At 35.8% G+C, this 20,921-nt stretch overlaps 1 protein-coding gene across 2 annotated transcripts in view; it reads right to left on the minus strand.

Moving 5' to 3' along the window:
• Nucleotides 1-20,921, minus strand: part of Fur2 (furin-like protease 2) — a 210,733-nt gene that overhangs the window by 184,263 nt on the left and 5,549 nt on the right. For both annotated transcript variants that reach the window (XM_034319967.2, XM_034319968.2), the window contains exon 2: nucleotides 20,176-20,661. In XM_034319967.2, coding sequence (XP_034175858.1) covers nucleotides 20,176-20,361 — 186 coding nt within the window. In that variant the 5' untranslated portion in view covers nucleotides 20,362-20,661. The remainder of the gene's footprint in view (nucleotides 1-20,175; nucleotides 20,662-20,921) is intronic.

Genomic DNA, 20,921 nt, shown 5'->3' on the forward strand with positions numbered 1-20,921 from the left:
TTCGTTATGACCTAATGATGTTTTGTCAGAATTGAAAAAATTGCAGTTTACTTTGGTAATGGTAGCTTGCAAAGGTTATTGCATAAGAGCTGAATTTCTTTATTGTTTGTAACTAGGTAAGATTTAAGCGGTTTGTTTTTTTAGGCTAGCCTAATATTATCTTTGTATTTTCTGAAACTATGGGAACGGTTGATTGCTATGAGAAGTTAATAAAGTGTGCCGGCAGCAGCATCGTAACGACACTCTTCGCTGCACTTTCAGCGAAAGGACATTAACGAGAGAATGTAATGGAGCTCGGCACGTCTCAGAAAAATATGGTCGTCCGTTTATCGTGATAACGCCAGGGCAGCATAGCTTTTCTCATCCTATTTCCTCGAGAGTCGCTGAGGCGCTTAAAAACATTGCCGGCTGCCATCGTACGGCTCGCTAGAAATGCAATTTCGAAAATGATACGTGACCCCTGTTGGTTCGTTTATCATTCGTTACTCCTCGTAAATATCGCTTAATCGAATGATACTTCAAACAAACTTTGACTCGCTAAACGAAGCGAATATCCCCTACAGGAAATCGAGTTTCTTCTGAAACATTTCAAGTACACCGTAACACTGTACATTAGACGTAACTCAATTTACTGATATAAACACGTTACCTATCGAAAGTCTATTAACAGCCTTTTTAATGGCAATTTTTGTTGGCTTATAGATTTGTGGGATCTCAGTCCCTGCTAATTCAAATCAATTCAAATAAACTTAAATCAAATCAAATCAGAAACAAAATTTGGCACTAAAAATCATGGTATTTAAAATTCCAATCTGACTTGACCCAAATCTAGGCAACCCGCATATCCTTACAGAAAGTTAATTAGTAAGTCATTGACCGTACCTCATATAAACTGCTTTCGTTTTACAATAACAGTTGTTGTCAGTTATCATGATTGAGTACAATTATTATATTATTGTATTATTGATTGAAGGTAGTTGTATCGGTAGTCGTTTGATGAAATCCAACACTGCCACTTTCCATTTTAAGACAGATAGGAAATTATACTCTGTAACATTTCCTGATTTTACATCAAACGAGTATCGTGATACGACGTTCGATCAAATGATACGTCAGAATTATTTATTCCCTACATCATATGAAAAATTGTCGAGAATAGATAAGAATTTTATTTTCCCTTGAATGATGAATAATATGGATGATCGGGGAAACGACTTTTGGATCAAGCAAAGAGAGAGATTCTAATTTAGCAAACGCATGGAGGTTCACACAATTATTCCGATTTTCAGGATGAATTCTGCCTTCGTACCGGAACATCGACCCAAATACGTCATAGGGAATGATATTCGCTTCAAAAGAACGAGCCAGACAGGTAAAAGGACGAACGAATCGTCGGATGAACGTAGCTGAGATTATGAACGAGAATAGTAATTAACGACTGGCAACGTTCGTTAGAACCACGTCCCGAGCTCGACGAAAAGAGAAAGCAATAGGGGATTGTGCTCGATTCTAGTAATTTGATGATCATATTAAAACTCTTTCCAGATTCCTGCACTCTACTCGGATTCATTTTACCCGGGTCAAACGTAATCACCAGCAAAAAAAAAGAATACTAGAGTAAGCTATACTAATTTTCCCATTTCCAACTTATTACTTTAACAACTACATATTTTCTAATAACCTAATGAACATTAATTATAAAAGTGTAAGCATATTTTAACATAAGTTTCCCTGAGGGTCTCCCAAGACTGAAGGTAAAGTAGAGAGTAAAAAATAAACTTCAATTGACAATTATAAATTTTATAAAAAAATGATGAAATCCTGGCCAAGAGCCAGGAAATAAAATGATAAAACACAAGGAAATACTAGAGGGGAATAAAAATGATTTCGGATCAAAGGAAGGCAAATAGAACAGCAGGGTTAACGAGGGTAAAATTCAACGCAATGGCCGCCACTCGAGAAACTTCCTGTTCTGCATCTGGCCAGGATATCGTGGTTGTGGAATAATCTTAACCCTCCGCGTTACTCTCTATTTCAGACTTTCTCGTCGCGTCGGTTCAGCCTGCGAACCGAGGAGAATCGCTTCGAGCGTCGGCCTACTTCCGGCCAACTACGACGGAAGGAAAGTTTCAGCAGTACGCTCGCGGTCGTTACCTTGAACGAACATTTTCCGAAAAAGAGAAAAAAAGAAAAGAAAAATACATACGCCTTGGTACTGTAAAATTAGCTACCAGGAAATATTAACAGTTTACGCGGCAAGTTTTCCTTGACCCGGCGCAAATAACATCTCTGGTTAAACCACAGACGCGGTGTAACTCGCTTTTCCCTCTGGCAAACGGTTAAATTTCAACCCCTCTTCATTCCCATAGAATAGTTTCCGGTCTTGCTACACACCATCGCGTACTCTATGGCGTTTCACCCACGAGCACCTTTGTGCCGTTGTTTCGTGATCTGTATCTCTCCGACGGACAAGGATTTCGTAATTGAAAAGTGGAAACTGCGATCAAATCTCGCCACAGGCTGATTCATTAAACATACTAAAGGTACATTCATTTAAGCGACGTTGTTGCCGAACAACTCGGTACGGTTTACGGATATGCTTGTTTGTTCCCGGAAATTCGATTTACCGGCATTGTGAAATTTTACATCTATCCAGCTGCGGGACCATTCAGGGCTCGCTTAAATACTTTGACAACCGTACATTTTATGGAATCAATGGTTCTTTTGATTTTACATCGAAAAGGAGATGCATTGAATTTTTGATAAATTAGAAGATTACAGGCCGCAGGTGAGTCTATACCGAATCGATGAAACGAATCAATTGGTATATTTTGCATTGGCAGCATACCTAGCCCTAAATGAGTCCGAGTCACCGTGAAATTCAGTTGCTCGAAAACTATCAAACTTTACTTGAATCCCGGAAACCCGATTGCTCTCGGTTAACTTCGACCGTTCTGACTCTGAATGTTAGCTGTTCGGAATATCGAGTGAATACCGAGTGAATACTGGCCCTAATGCAACCTGATGTTTGACTAATTGCTGTTTAGAAAATGTTTGATTTTATCTCCGAATACCATGGATATTTAAATAACTTTAACCTATTAATCATTCTTCAGGTAATCATCCAGGCAAGTAACACAGGTTTATTCGCCCTAGGCATGATTTATTGTTATTTTCACAGGCTTCCACTTTTTCCTAAGGTAAATGCTAAGAAAACAGCTTATCGTTTTAAAGATAAACAAAATCGACTATGCGTGAAAGCTTGTCGATTTAGAAAGCCCGTTTATCGTTTCAGATTTTTCTTCCACTCTGTTGTACCGTGACGATAATGTAACTTGCCCGGGGGGGCATCGGCTTGTGCAGGTCTGCTTTATACGATATTGAACTCTTATTGAAAAATTCGTCTCATTATTTTTATATGCTCTGAATTTCTATAATTACGTATTCAATTGTTTAAGATACAAATTTGAAATTCTGTAAACTCGGATAAAAAATCAAATATTGTTTCTGAGTTCATTTTCACATTCTGCCGAAGCCAATACAGGCTCGAACAATAATCGATTGACACTATGCAAGTCAGCTCGCTTGAATTGAACAGCTGCCAATGTTTACAAAGGTGCGTCTAATTAATAATGCACTGATGATCATTGCGGTTAATTTGTCGTGTGCATGTTTTTAGACTGAGAATAATTTTGTAAATATCACCCCCGCGTGTGCTAAATTCTTTCCACACCCCCAAAATTTACAATAAACTTGAATCGACGTGTTAAATCGTTTACGAAATCGAAAGCAAATATTGTAAACTCCGATCGCTTCTGTATCGAATTTTGTATAAAATGTGTAGATAGCTCAGCTTTTTATTTTTGAAAAACATTTACAGTCGAACGCTGACAGCGCGCGTATGTTTAACGAAGTTTCGAAATCACATTTTTTCAAAAACGATGCACAAAATGAAACAAATTTCAATTTCCTTTTGCTATTTTCTACGAATCTGATCAAACTCTACGTATGTATTGTTACACAGTTGATATACGAAAAGAAAAAGTTAAATAAATTTCATTGTGATGAAATATGCTTTTTATTCGTTTATTCGGATCTCTTGTCTAGTTTTCACGAAATCAGTTCTCGTGTCTCTAATCCGTATTCGCGATGAATCCAACGATTTCGATGCCTGTCTTATCCCAATATTTGTCTACGCACTCTCCAACCATTCGTCATAAATTTTTTGCTACGCGAAATCCGTGCCATACTGGTACAATATTGCAGAAAGTATTTCCATATCATTTTTATACCGAGAATTTTAGGTCAGACTGGTATAAAATACCATTGAGAGATAAACAAACAAATAAACTATCAGCATTAAAGTCAGGAATATTTTGTTTCTGTCCAATGCCCCTCTATTGTTAACCTAACAATAAATATTGCTAAAAATTCCGGGATATATTTTCTATTTACCAAATTGCTTAGCTTGAAAAAATAAAAAGTAGAAAAATTGGGTTAAATTTAGAAGTTAATCATTTTTGACTTTGATCAATGAACGCCTCGTTTAAAAGGGTTAAAATTTGCATATAATAATATTTTAATTAAGGGTGAAAATTACCCTATGTTCATCTGGTATATCAATCTTGGATTACCATTTTCCTGAAATTTAATTTCCAATCATGTTTTCCAATTTCATTTCCACATTTCCGGGAATTATTCCAAACTTAAACAAACATTTTCAGCCCGTTCTGTTTATAATGTCAGCAAAATCTCTGTTCCAACCATGTTACACCAATATAATGCTGTTCTGAACTACCGGCATAGTTCAACCACCAGAATGTAGCCAAAATTGATCGCCATCGATTCTAACAGTTACCCTCTTTCAACGTTCTTCTTTTTCTCTGCCGTCAAGCACGAGGACTACATTCTCCAGTCATAATATCGGAATTCCATAAATCGATCGAACAGTTTGAAAAGTCTGACCAGTGATATCAAGTCTCCTTACTTGACTCGACAGGAATTTCGGTCAAAAGTGGGCCATACCGCTTCCTTCCTTCCTTCCTTTTTTTTTTTTTTAACCCTTCTCCTACCCATCCGAACCTTTGACATTTATGAAAACGAAACCAAGTTTTCTCGAGTAATTTACAAGTAGTATCTCAAGTTTTCGACGGTAAAGTTTCGCGTACTCGAGAAGAAGAGGATCGTAGATGCGGTTTTAAGGATTGCGCCGGAAGACTATCGTGGAAAGTTGGCCGGAAGCGGCACGGCTGGAAGCATCTTCGGATTCCAGGAGGCTCGTACCCCAACACGAGAAGCGAAATCGGCTTTCGACCCGGGCAAAAGTTAATCTTCGAGCTAGTATCGGCGCTAAATAGTTCCCTCGGCTCTTACCACTTTTGCCGCTCTACTGCTTTTCCAATTTTGATATTTAACCGAGACTTGTTTGCCATCCGATAGATAGTTAGGAAATCTTTCGCGCAGCTCGTTAGAAGTTTCTTAACAATGTGTAATTTCTAAACGAAAGATGATACAGAAGGATTTCACCCTCTAAACATTCTTCATTTAAGCTTCTAACAAGATAGCTATTCAATTTTACTTTCGCATAACATTGCAAATCTAGTTTTAATATTGTATAAATTTTGAAACCGAACAAATTTGTATGTTCTTGTTGGCAAAATGAATTTCACTTTTTTTTCCCGGTAGAATAATTTTTCCACGAACGTATTCTAGCATTCATTTTGGTACTTGTATCGCTAATTGCCGGAATAATTACGAGCATTGTATTTGCACAGAATTTCTAGATAAGAACCTTTTGTATTCAATTACAGCACATAACGTTTTCGTGACCAGGTATAGTATGTAGGATGATTTACGTGCTGCGTTGGAAACTTCCATTATAATTGCTGGTGGCTACGTTTTAATAGCAGCTATTCGAACGTACGATACCCTTAATTATTCTAGCAACACTGCACGTCTAATTTACCATGCATTTAAAAGCAATGAAATCCCAACCTTGCAATTTATTATACAACGCTGATGTACGATCGCCTTGCACGAAAATTAGAAAATTTTCACAGAACAGTAATTTGATAAACGTTTTTATAAAAATTAATTTATTATACGTGAGCGTAAAATTCAATTTAACGCGTATCTTGGATTTTAAAATTGATAATTAAATAATTATAGAAATAGAAAAATGAAACTTCAATTAGCAGGAAATAATTTTCTTCGCCAATTAAATTCTTAAATTCAATTTTTCTTTTTCTTTTAATGTAAGTAAGTAGTTCCTTTTCATAACACCGAATCCTTCTAAAACGAGTACCAATTACAAGATCTATTACACCCAATCAGTACGATCGGACTGAAACAAAGATGGAAAGGTGAAAATGGAAGCGAAAAGAAGGAAAAAGCATCGAATCGAAAAAGACGATGGTGCACGTTTCCTCGTCTCTGACATTACGAGAATCCAGCACGTGCAATTTCAAGCGTACCGAGAGAGACTCGAAGCCACCTTTCTTTGACGAGAGTGACAAACGAAATGCACCGGGTAACCAGCCGGCAAAAATAGAGAAACGAAAAAAACAAAAACAAAAGAAAAAGAGATATAAGAATAAGAACGAAAGATAAAGGAATGAAATGCAAGGAAACACGAATGTGTGGAAAATATTACCCCTTTTGCGATGATTAAACAATATTGGGACTGATGCATATGAAATGGCGAATTCCTGTCGCAAGGAATTCGTGAAAAATTGAAATTGTTACTTCGCATCGAGAACTGAACCCTGTTCTCTTTTACATGTTACTAAAGTACGATGCCTTTTGTTATTATTGGATCTGCAGGTTCATGCTGGCGCCTAAACTTGCATGGGTCAAAAAGTCTATTATTGCAATCCTGACGTCCAAGCTCGCACATGATCCTTTTCTTGTATTTATTGAGTCGAGAGAAATTCATTTATTGCCTTCTTGACATCCAAACTCACATGATTCTTCCATTTTATCGATCTGCTCTAGTACGCTCTACCTTGATATTCATACTCGTATTTCCTAATATTATTGGATCCAGAGATGTCTACCATCTCCACGATTCCTTCTTATTTTATTAAATTTAGGGATTTGTTATCCCAACTAACTCTGATTCTCTTTTAACTTACAGAATTCCATCACTCATTTTATTATTGAGGAGGTTCACTGTCAAGAAGAGGATCCACCATGTCATTCTGGCATTCCAAATCACACCTTCCTTTTTACATTATTCGATTTGGAGGGCTGTCTTCTGTGCTATCCTAACATCATGAGAGTACTTTTCTTTTATTGGGTCAGTGAAGAAAGATCCTCCATTATTTAAATTCTACCATCCAAAGTCCACACATGATTCCCTAATATTATTATATCCTTCACCATGCCCTTCTAAACATTCCAACCTCGCACCATTCATTCCTTCTATTTTATTGGATCTGGAGGTAGGTTACCAACCCGCAATCCCATCGTCCAGCTGCAACATTTGTACTCGAATATCCTTCTACCTTCTTCTTTTTCACATTTAGTCTTCCTCTCTGTGCTTCCAGTATGTTTCTCTGATTTTTTTCTCTTAGTTGCGTTCACTTTTTATACCCCTGTCACAACCATCTGCTGGTGTTTTCTGATTCTGTTACAGCGATGCTGTTCTCCTCTCTTTTCTCCAATTGGAAAACTCGTTAAATTTTTATTTTTTCTTATTCGCGTCGTGGTCATTATCTTCGGATCAGTTGCGCGGTTATCGATCGGTTTTTTTCATTCTATTTCAGGTGAACATTCCAAATTTTGGAAATTCATGAAAAATCGAGGAAACTTCTTTCCTCCGTGTGGCAGTCAAAGGCGGTTCACTCTTCATTTCTGAATTATTATTAGAGAAAAGAGTTTCTCTTTCCTTGATAAATGAAATTTCTGTTTTGAGTATTCTGTAGATTTTGATCGTTGAAACTGTATGCGGTCGAAATTTGCATAAAGTGGACTCTGGTTGGTGCTCGTTTGCCAAGTATGGCTTAGGCTTGGAAAGTTCCAAGGATAGAAGTTTCAAAGTATACTATTGGTAGTGTTAGAGACTTGTTAGTGCTAGACTATCATTCGTATGTAAATTGAAGAACTTGCGGAGCAAGCAGATTTGAATAACGTCGGATGATTAGTAACTGTAGAAACCTTCCTGATAAACTGTTAAAATCATTTAATATTTATGCCTTTCTCTTAAATGTACTTCACCACTGTATTTCACGTATACTTAAATTTGAATTTTGTACTTCGTCTATTTCTTTGGAATTTGTATCGCAAATTGAAGAAGAAAATTGCCAACACTTGGCACGTGATACCACGTTTATGTGCGGACTATTAATAGAAAAGTAATCGATACACCTTTAATCAATAATGATTCAGTGTAGATAGAGTGTAACGTTAGCAAAATCGTTCGATCAAACAATTATTTGAAATATGACAGAAGGTTAATTTTGATTGCAAATTGATAATTGAATTTTAATAAATACGTCTCTAGTAAAAAATGTGAAGGTCCTTAACTTAATTACGAAGCTGACATATTATAGTTTTCAAAAATGTAGCTATAAAATTCATTAATATTCATAATTAATTAAGTGCGGGGATCTGGTTTAGAAGGTCAACTGGAATCTTGGAATAAATTTAAAACAAATATAAATAAATAATACTTATAACTTGATTTCTATATACAGAGTGTTCCAAAAAGATTGTTTGTTGAAAAATAAATTCTATTAAACAAAGAGTCTGATAGGGTCATTAATATGTCTGATGATAGTCAAAGAACCGCAGACAACAAAACAACCTATTTATTTTCCTTTTATCTGTTCTCATTAACCTTTGCTTGGCCTACATTCAGCATTACTACTGGTTGAATAAATGATACTCCAAATTACATGCAGCATTTCCAATAATCACTGTTGGAGTTAAAAATACGAAAGATACTACAGCGCCAGACTGATATTTAAAAAATATTCTACGTAAATAAATAAATTGCACTCAATTAGTCTGTTGAATTCCAAATCACTCAGCTACAAGTACATGTATTCACGTGGAATCGATTAAAAAATCCTGTGTAGTTAAATAAATTGTATTCAATTACCTCGTCGAGTGCCAAATCACCGACATCTAAACGTAGACGAAGAGAATTGATTAGGAAGCCGGAAAAATTCAATAAAAGTATACCGAATGGCGAGATAAATTACGCTTTGAAAATGCAGCTGGGTTCGCCGGAAGCTCGACGACGGAAAGAACAAATAAAGAACGAGGAGGGACAGCGAGGAAACGGCTTCTTCCAGAACCTCTCCAGCTAGCAAATTTATTCGAGCCTTGGCACCGATTTTCAACCGCGAGTCAAACCGAGATTATGCCATCGACGTACACCAGACTCTTATGCATATCTAAATCTCCACTCTCACGGTTGTATTTCCCTTCAAACGTATCCGTGTTCCCATCCCCTGACCGACCGAGCACTCACCCCCTGGCCAAGAATTCAAAAACCATACAACCACCTCACGATTTACGACCGTTAAAAGATAAATCATATTTTTGCCGCGCGAATAAACCATCCGAAGTGTTTCTCAAATGTACAGGATCGTTCAAAAGAAATCACCTTGTATAAATAATTTGTGATTGAATTTTTCTCATTGAATCTAATTAGATAATTTCTAATTTTATTGAAATATTTTTTGAAATATGAAATATATATTCCAAGGATGAAATCAAATTCATTATGGACCTATTTATAAATTCTAGTCAGTTGCTGTAACCAAATTCCAGTTCAGAAGATCCAAATGCTACTTATAAAAATTTATTACTGCCTTACGGGTTCAATGAATCCTGAATCCTTTTACTTCAACACTGATCTAAAAGATTCTTTTTTAGAGCCATGGTAGAACGTGATGAGAGTTGAAATAACTATATACAGCAAGGTTTAGATCGACCATGTGTTCTTCTTTGAACGAATGTAGGACAGAGAGGATGTTAATCTTGACGCGAGAATCTCATTGACATATAAGCAAATAATTATCATTCTAGAGTGCTTGGATTAATTGGAACGAAGGCTCGAGGGACACGGACAAATAAGAGGGAACGGTATTCCTTTCGAGAGGTTCTTAGATTGTGAAATAACGCCGGATATGTATCTCGATGTGTTAGCTTACCACCTAATCGCCGAGATCTGGCTCAAAGTAATTAGTACTGTCTGATATTGAAATAAACAACGGAAAAAACAAAATGGACTTATTTAGTAACGTTATCAAGAGTATTAGCTCCTATTTACTTGTTTGTTAATGAATCACTTGCAAATTTTGTAACTTGTAAATTGGAATTTAAACTGTCATTTCTTTTTTTTTTTTTTAGTATCAATATATGTATTTTCCTGATCCACTGTATGTACAGTGTCGGGAAAACAAGAAAAAAAAAAAATGAATATAAATTACGACACTTGAATTGTTTGAATAACCAAGGTAAATTATGGTAATCTGCGCAAAGAACCGTGTAAAAGTTGCGAAACTCGTCGAGGAACATTCACAAAGGTTTCAGAGACAGCAACAACAGCCGCGACTGAAACAGCAATTTACCAAATTCCGTATACACGCATTTATCCGACGTCACAAGATTGCCCCAACTAGCTAAACTCGGTTACAAATTGCAATGCACAACATCTTGGGTGTCAGATGTATGCCTGGTCATTTAGCAACGAGGTTTTAAGCACGAAGTAAATTTCACGCACCTGTCGTGATAACGACACTTGTCCCTACGATCCGAAAGATATACGATCGTGTTGCAGGTAAACTGCAAACTCAAGAACTTAACTTTAGTGTTAATAGGATTTGGTAAGATTTTCGGATATCTCGTTGCTGAAATAAATCTTTGACCATTTTAATAATTAACACGTGTGCAAACGTGTTAACTGCACAAATCAGAAATTGGTGTTAATTTTGTACTATAACAATATTTTGCAACATTTTCGTACACTCTTGAACAGAAATTTATTTTTAAGTATAAGTTTTTTTATTTTATTATAGTATTGTATATATTATAATACTGCAATACAGAATCTTTTGTTACTTTGAAAAATGTTCCATGATAGAATCTATTGATGTCCTGATACAATACAAATACAATGAAAGCAAAGAATAAATAAAATAACAAAAGATTCCATAATACAATATAAATTTATAAATATAAATTTCTGTGTGCTTGTTTAATAAGCGTGAAACTGTTAAAGAGAAGATTACTTATTTCAGCAACAGTAGAAACATTTTAGCGATAATAATCACATTTCTATTCGTGTTATTATTATCATTGTTCCTATTGTATTTTAAATCAACTTTTCAGTGACGGAAAATTTATCTTCATTATTCATTTCTCTGAGCTACAAATACATTACCACAAAAAAGAGCTTCAAATTATATCACTTTACCGTGATTAAAATCCCGACAAATATAATTAAAAGAGTTATAATTCCATGTCCAAATAATTGAAGATAATTTGAAAAAAAATTTTAAAGATTGAATTAAAGCCATGCTGTTCATGATAAAGGATGAACTAATAGAGATGCACAAGTTACGTAAATTTACCTTGCAAAATTACTTCGACATATTTCAGTGTCTTTCATCAGTTGCAGTAATGAATCAATTAAATAGCTGACTCTAGCGCGCGTAGCCATTAACAAGTTAACTATGGTATGGGGCGTTCATTCCTGCCGGGCCATATTTCATTGAAACTTTTGTTACGTGCCAAGAAGATTCCTTCTACTATTCTTTTTTAATTGATATCTCATTCTTTTCCATAATCATATTTTATGAATAAGCTTCGTTTATTCCGAGTAAATTCCCAAATATAATTTTGAAGAATTAACCCATAGGCGAAAATATGATCACGTTAAAAAAGTATATGGAAAACTTAAATGTGAAAATACGAAATTAGATAATTTATAATTAACCTAATTTTTGCCATAGCAATGATACGGAAATGGAAACTTCTATTTATTCCTAACATAAATTCTTCTAAACAGACGAATTCATGGCGTTACCGTGTTAATTAACATTCAAGATGTTATACGGAGTCGGGTCTTAATTTAAGAAGCTACTCGTCTAGTTGCAACGCGCCGGAGTAAAAACAATCGTACGTGAGGGAGAGAATCTAGCTTGGAAAAAGGCACTCGAGATTTCAAACGTTTCGCCGTTGGATGGATATCCTGGCTTCTTTATTCCGGGTAGTCGCGACTTGAATTATTTACCCAAAGCATAGCCTGCCTTCTCGAGAGTACGCGCAAACAACGAGAAGACGTGTTTCCGCGATCGACTCATGATCCAACCTTTGGAATGGAAGAGAATAGAGAAATGTTCGTGAGAAACGGTCTCGTTTACGGATGCATAGAATTTTCCCTATTCCCTTCGTCTTCTATTTTTTCATTACGAACAACATTCGCTACATTCTCTCCGTCTTATGTCCTGCCCTCTCTTTTGCAAAATTCAAGTGAAATTCTACAAGTCACAAATAATCCTCGAATTTCTTCTCATCTGTTTTTTCAAATGTCAATTTTGCAATTTTATGAAAAATATATTTCTGTAAAAAAACTTTTTTCTTTTACAATTTCAATCAAATCACTTTTTAATTTTAATAATGAATTTTGCAATCAATCGGGCAATCGATTCCAATTAAATTTACTGAATTGTTTATTTAAATATAATATTAAGAAACTTTTGCTTACTTTGAACGGTGGTTTAACAATCAGATCATTCAAGCATTTACAATGGTCGTTATACATACCTGGAAAATAAAAAAGAAAAATTTATTATTTACGACTGTTCATTTATCGTTACTAAAAACATTATGCATTTTTACCACTCCACGTGTGGCTCGATTATTTTATATTTGGATAATGCTACGCGTTTCTGTACCGACGTTAAAATGTTACAACAAGATTACACCATAACATTCATATTAAATGATATACAAGCATGTTATTATACCACGCCACGTTTTACCGTACTGTAATTAAACGGATGTAGGATGTTTTTTGTTTGAGAGGAAAACAGAATGCAATGTTACGTAAAAAATTGTTGAAACAATGAAATTTGTCCAGTTATTTATTATTTACTGTTACATTCGTACACGAAAAATGTAAAAATTTATATAAGAAACTATCTATATATAATAACACACAGAATGTACTGATAAATAAATGCCTAAAAAAAGTGTCTTAAAGCTTGTTTTGCACATTTATTGATATTATAATCAATCAAGAGGTATGTAAGCACGCAAGGCCTCGTCAATACTACTTAATAAATTTGTGTGGGTATCTAAACTTGCACCAGTTATCCTTGAAGCAGAAGAAACACCTCTCAAAGTTGGCAAATAAGTGAAATCCCTTCTGAAATTCACAGGCTTAAGATGAAAATTCGAAATCACAAATATCGTATACTTGGGTAAACTTTCTCAGACAGTTAATAATCCAGTATATCTCAGAAAAACAAAGAATTAAAAAATTATCCTCCAACCGGTTCAGCATTGATTTAGACCTGTTTCTGTATTCTGCTTTCTTCTCCCACGGATTAATGTAACCGTAAGAAAACTAATGAGCAACATTTGTGTGGTCTTCTGAATTTCGTATGCATCCGGTGCAAATCTCTTGCATGCATGGAAAACGTAAGCATGAGACATTACTCATATCCTTAATTTCACGAACCTACTTTGCTATTCTCTCGAGTACATGATACATCAGCTGCTTAAAAAAGCGGAATGAAAAATGAGAAATAAACTTTGAATCCTAATGAAAATTTAACCCCATTTAACCCCAGCCTTCGTACAGTCACTAAAAATTTCCTTGCGTACAAATTATAACTTCCAAGATGATTACATATTAAATTGCCATTTTCTCTGTGAAATTCATCTCTACCAAAAAAACTGAAAATGAATTGTTAACATATGTAAAACACTTGGAAATTGAACAAGACATAAGAAGAGCCTAATAAATCATCCAAAGTACAATAAACGACGAATGAAAAATGCTTAAATTAACACGGAACAAGAATGAAATAAAAAGGGTGCTGGTAGTCGGACAGAGTAGAACGAGGAAGGAGCAGAAGAATGAGAAACAAGACAGAAAAACAAGGAGAAACGAGACAGAACAAAAGCAGGAAGATAAGCTGGGAAAGGAAAACAGGAAGAACAGAAATATCAAGAGAAACTGGCGATCAGACGGAACGGGAAAAGTGGAACGAGAAACAGGAAGTGAAAAGAAGGGATCGGAACAGAAATCGAGAGTAGTAAAGAGAGTGGAAGAGAACAAAGGGAAAGTAGCAATGAGGGATGGAAAGAGACAAGGATACCGGTATGTTCTCCATTGGGTTTTGTTTCTCTGTTCCAACCAGCAACTGAGGTTTAAATCCCGTTCACACCAACGACTACTATCGCAGGAACACAATTTACAACATGGTTCAATAGGGAAGGAAGATTGTCGTCTTTTAACCACAGGGTAGATTCACATGTTGATAATATTAAATAATCAGAAAAATAAAAAAGAAATTTTAAAAGTTAATGGATACTCAGTGATCGACAAATTGCAAAAGTACCATTTTTTTTTTTTAATTATAACTAGAGCAAGATTAATTCTTTAATAATAATCTTGAAGACGTGTAATAACAAGAACGAAGAATGTAATAACAGGTATTCTGAACTGGGCCTTATACTCAAACATGACCGTATCTGTCCCCTTTCCCTCGGTGTACCAACAACGGTATATCTCTGGTAAACGGGTTCTGTTGGTCCCGAGGTTACCAACATATACGGGGTCCGTTCACGCAACTGAACGGGCCTCGACAGAACCGCGTGACGGGGCAGTCTCTTTGTTTCAGTACGACTAGTGATCGATGCAAAAACTTTTGTTCAATTGCCTGCTGACGTTGGACAAGGTAACGGGATTTACAACTTGTCTCCTTTAAAGTAGTTCCAGAGTTCGAGTACTGAATCAATCGGAAATGATACTATCCATCTTTGGTCCCATTGTTGTTCATTCTTGGAATTGACATTTGCTCAAGACACTTGAAATTGTTTAAAGTAGATGTTTAAAGAAGATGTATGGTAGACCGTTCTGAATCAGCAATTGATTCATTTGTTATTGATGTATTTAAAAGAAAAAAAAAGATTTTACACATATGTATACCTGTGTTCAAAAGATACGAGACACATTTTAAGTCAACACCATTCAATAATAATAAAATTTTTTCCTTTCGTCTTTAGGTTTTAAGGTAGATAATTGTTATTATTCTTAAAAAATGAAGAGAAATAATTTTATTATCTTTGAAATGAATTATTTTAAACCACCGACATGATTTCAATGTACAGAATAAATTCTGTTCTAAATTTATAAGCAAACAGATGTTGATGTTACCAAATGATAATTTAATTACCTAACATGTTATAATCAAACGATGCATAATTATCGGAACAAGTATTACGTTCGTTAAATTATGTAGACGCATTAACGCGTATGCATCATAGATTGTTAAAATCAAACTTTGTACCGAGATAGAATTACTGCTAAAACCTGTTTATAACGAATAACGAAAGAATTAACGATGCGGTAGATAATTGTAAGATTGTCTGCCGTTTCATTCGTATTCATGATAATTAAACAAAAGGAACAAGTTGCAAGTGTTATCATCCTTTACGTAATGATTACATTGACAAATGTTTACATTATAATTCATGAATGAATGAATGAATGAATACTATTGGAACAAGTGTTTCGTCGATTTACCTGTAAAATATTTTTTCACAAAGCAATCGTTGCAAGAAGAAATATTTATGGAAATTTGAAGCAGAGTTTTGAAAAGAAACCAGTACACAATCTACAGTGGAAAATAACAAATTGAAAAGATGGTAATTAAAAATAAGATAAGGAGCAATAAAATAAAAAGTTGAACAGCAAAAGATTAAAAATAAGTTTCTGTTTGTTTGAAGTGGTAGATACCAGATTATTAACGTTGCTGTTGATTTGCTTCGTAAGTTATTCGAACAGTTTTCTGATTGAACCCGTTGTATAACGCAACACTATGATTTTATACTGGAAAGCGTAACGCCATTATTTTTAACTCGATCGCGTGATTTCATGATATTACGAGTGTATGCGTACACAGGCACACGCAGCAGCAAGTGTTAACATGATACTTCACTTAAAAGCCTGTAAATTGGCGCACACGTGGCAGTAATGTCCGCGATCACCACCAGAGGGACATTTGTGACACCTACACCCATGTACTTTCTCACAAGTCTTCGCCAAACTACCCATTCGTATACAAGAGAATTTTTTTAAAAAACCCCAGAAAAGTGGTATAATTTTTATTTTATAGAAAAAGAATCTAACAGTAATTGCTAATAGAGAGAATCCCAATTTTAATTTAATTTTATATTTCATATTATTTTCATTTTCTAAATTTTAAACTAAAGCTATATTTTAGCTCTTCGACTCATCAATTGAATTATGTGAACATCAGTCCCTCTTACATATGCGAATGAGCAATAGTGGATAGGGGAGTTAGTCGACCCCTATTATTCACACATGCTCCTACATTCCACTCTTCCGCCTAAGTAATCAATGAAAGTATAGCTATATCACACGAACAAACCATGAAGAATACCACTGACGCTCTATAATTCCTCGCTTTTTAAAAAAACCCACCCCAAAGCCTCAAAGGGGTGAAATCATCGAGTGGCTACTATATCCTTCGACTACTGTATATAATTTTGGTCCATGGCATTGCCATTGATATTATGTTTAATTACGTTTATTACTTTCTAAAATTATATAACTGCTGTCGCAGAAATATCAAGGTGTTCGAACGATGCCTTGTGGCAGTTTCTTGCAACATTCCTTAACCTGGACGAAATGCTTTCTATTCCTTCCTTCTTATCTTTCTTCTGTAACACTCCTGCCATGATTAAGAATAAGATAGCTATTACATAAATATGTTACAATAATATGAAACTTTTTAGGATCGACAGGAAGAAGAGGTAAGATGCAACGTTTCCGCCTATGGTACCTTTAAACGTTCGAACTTAATTCGAAGGAAATAGAAATGGGGATTGAACAGGAACGATGGAAAAGGGAGGGCTGTTAGAGCCGAGGAGAAAGCAAGATATTTCCGCGCGAAAACGTCAGAACAGAAGCGAGCGGCGTGGAAGGAAACTGATTTTCCTCGGTCCGTCGAGGTGAAACGATTCGCAGAAATTGTGGAGGAGGCATAAATCCGACAAGCACGCTTTTATGCAAGGGCATTCTGAACATCTTCCTCGCGGTCCCCGATGTTTTTCCTACACACGACGGGAATAAAAATATTCCTCGACCAACCGAGTCAATTCCCCGTGAACTTTGACCCGTTCGACGCTTTCGACTAGAAAATAGGAAGCTCCAATTTCTTTTATCTAAATGTTACTTTCTTCCTTTTCACCAGTTGCATAAAATACAAATATAGAGGATTATTTATCAGACTTAATTAGAAAATTTATTCTAAAATAAAGTTCAGCCAAATATTTGGGAATGAAATGACGAAAAACAATAACGTTTTAAGATATTCCTATCGTTGTTCTACCCCGTTCGTGTTATTCGTATCGGGTTCCCTAATCCCAAAGTAACAGGTATCGAGTTTCATAAACCGTGAGTTGTTCATATCGGATTCCATGATCGCGGGGTTGTTACCATTAAATCCTATAACACCGGGTCGTACGTATATCCGTTTGCAAGATTCTTGGGGTCGTTGGTGTCGTATCCCACGACCCGCGGGGTTACCTTCTATCGTTCGAGTACACAAAGTGTAGCGAGATCAAAAATATCGACGAAAAGGTATGCGGCGGTGGATGTAGCTGGGCTGCACCCACACCCTTGGCCACGTGAGAAACGCCAAAGGAACTGTGCAAGAAATCCTTTCTCCGTACACGACCTCGATTTAATATCGTGCTCAAGGAACTTTTCTTAAGTGCACGTTGCCAGACTGCTCTGATTGCTCGGTATGACGTCGATTATCTCAATACCGGTTAGCCAAAGGACCGATTAATTATCAAAACAGAGAATGAGTCACGCCATTTAACCCTGTTCTTGCGAGTTCACTCGAGACAAATTATTTTAAGGCGTGAAAATGTTTTTAAGTCTTAAAATAATTTATTTCTAAAAATTGGAATAAATATAAAATCTAAATATATTCAGTGACTGCAACTCTTCCAATATAGCAGAAATTAAATACATATCATTAATTAAATCCTAATTTAAAATTATCTGAACAAATAATTACATTTGCCATAAAATAAAACAGGTGAAAAAGTTTTATCCCCTATCGCATCCACTATTCCTGAAACACCTGTTTCGCTTTTCCCGTTTCTTTCTCGCGTTCGCTCTTTTATTCATTGATTCTCGATTCTCCCGCATTTGTGGCAAGTTTGTGGCCCAGAATCGTATAAAACGTAGATATACAGCGCAAACAGGAAACAGAGCTTAACCTGGGCATCATCCCTCGCTAAGATACAACCGTTAGTACTCGTTGTTGGAAAAACATAACTCTAGCCGGAGAGAGAAGAATGGAAACTCGGAGAAACGACGCGGGAAAATTCCGGCATACTGTACTTTTACGAGGTGGTAAGGAAACGAAGCGTCGATAAACCTTTTATCAACCATTTTTCGGAAAAGCCAAGTTTTATTATAAAAATTGTATTATTATAATAATAATGGAGACTACAGTCTCCATATAAAAAGCTGAAGATAACTTTCATGCCTCGATAAAAATTAAGAGGAAACTAATTTTTATACCCGGATGATGAAATATTAAAATTTAATAGAGATACGTGGTCGGAATTAATCAGAAATAAAATAAAGTAACCAAATGAATATGTAGCAACGAGAAATTCTAAAGGCTCTGATAAATGAACGAAGATAGCATATCGGATGCAATTCATGACCGGTAAACGTAATTCCGTCGATGTTTTTTTCATTTCTCGCCGCGGCATATAACAAGGGTTGCAAATTAGCGAGAGGAACGAAATATCTCCCTTGATAGTTGACAACACGATGAAATTTCCGTGCACGCGACCGAATGAAAACGGCAGGACGAGGAGCGAGCTACTGCATAAAAATACAACCGCAAACGAACGGACAACGATAGAATCCGCCAAGATCACAAAAGCTACGGTATCGCGTATGCAGATGATGAAACGTCCATAGAAAAACTAGCCACGATTTATAGCTCTATGATTATGATACTTTTTAGCTTGTGGTTCGAACAACTGTAATAATTATTTGAATCTGCGCAAAAACAACCTTGTTGAATTTAGATCGTCAGTTGAGGTGACTGTGCTATTTGTGATTTAAATTAGTGGATCAGAGCCAAGTTGAAATTAAAATTTAAGTATGCAGTCAAATAGCACGAACTTCCTTTTTTGGAACGCTCTGTGTATGAAAAAAAAAACAGGAGATATAATAATTTATCGTTTTTTATATTCATATACGGAATGTTCCAAAAAAGGATTATACAATCTAAAAATCAAGCATGCTCCAGTTCTCCGAAGTAGAATCTCCAATGTGTGATTGAATACAATTTTATCCGTAACACGTATTAAATTACAAGCGAGCTGAACTCGAAAATCAGTTACCCATCATCGAAACTATGTCAATTCAAAGCAATCCCCGTAAAAGTTTTATAATGGATTTTGATCGGCGATCGATAAACAGGTACCTACAATTGAGTTGAACGTACACGAAGACCGTATTCAAATTACGTGCTTAATTGAGAACTGTTTGGTAGAAGTGACTTGGGCGCGATGGTGAAGATAAAAGCTCTTTAAATGCTCAATTAATAGTGCTCTTAATTAACGCGAGTATGTACACTATCGCTCAAAAGTATCCGGATAGTAATTAAATCACAAACCTGTACAAATTTTCAAACACCTATCCATTTTAGTAGGATAGTTGTCTCTAACCATTTTTCTACCCTTAATTAATATTTTTTTAATAATGTGACTAATTCAACTGAAGAATAATTTAACCATGATTATTTTTATTATTTTCTTTCATCTGTTTGATGAATCATTCTTGAAAGTTTGTACTCAGTAATTGTGGAATTTCTATTTTAACTATGCGGTACGGTTTGAAATAAATTGGGAGGAATCATCGCTCACCTGTCCGTAGTTGTCGAACCCGTGTCTCTCGGCGATCTCGGATGCAGCGTCCAGACCATCCGGCACATGGACCGCAAACTGATTGGTGTAAATCGGCGATGATCGTGATCGTGGTTCGGCTTTTGACTTCACTAAGGCACCGATCAGCAACACCAACACGCACAACGTGCTCGTTTGGACGATCATCTCGTCGACGATCAAATAGGACGATAAAAGAGAGACAAATACCTAAACACCGATGTTCACCGTTCGCGATCGAACACTAACGATAAGAATACAACGACAGAAACGCGATTTTTCATTAATTTAATTATTTTCGAACATCGCCGTGAACTTCTCGACGTGTCGAACGACGAGAAGGAGGAACAAGGATACTGTGTTACGTTTAAAACAAAATTACGATTAATTGAAACGCGACGCGACACGACACTGTGTTTGATCACTTTGATCACACTGACCGATCATCGGCTCTTCTGATGGATGTATCTGTAATTAAAACGAAAGAGAAAAAATTAAAAATGCTGATGTTACTTGGCGGACATTCTGGTCACGATATCGGAAGGATGTTGGTAGAATCCTTGCGGTATGCTGATATTAATTATCGCCAAGTGGACTTTCCAAATCTGCCGGATACTTGACTTATTAGCATTTTTATGGTTATTTATGATAATGCAGAATGATTCAACTTGGACAGAATATTCTAAGAAAGAGTGTTAATCAAATTTTTATTTCCCAATTTTTTGAAC

The sequence above is a fragment of the Osmia lignaria genome, chromosome 13 (assembly GCF_051020975.1).
Source record: "Osmia lignaria lignaria isolate PbOS001 chromosome 13, iyOsmLign1, whole genome shotgun sequence".
NCBI classification, from domain to species: domain Eukaryota; kingdom Metazoa; phylum Arthropoda; class Insecta; order Hymenoptera; family Megachilidae; genus Osmia; species Osmia lignaria.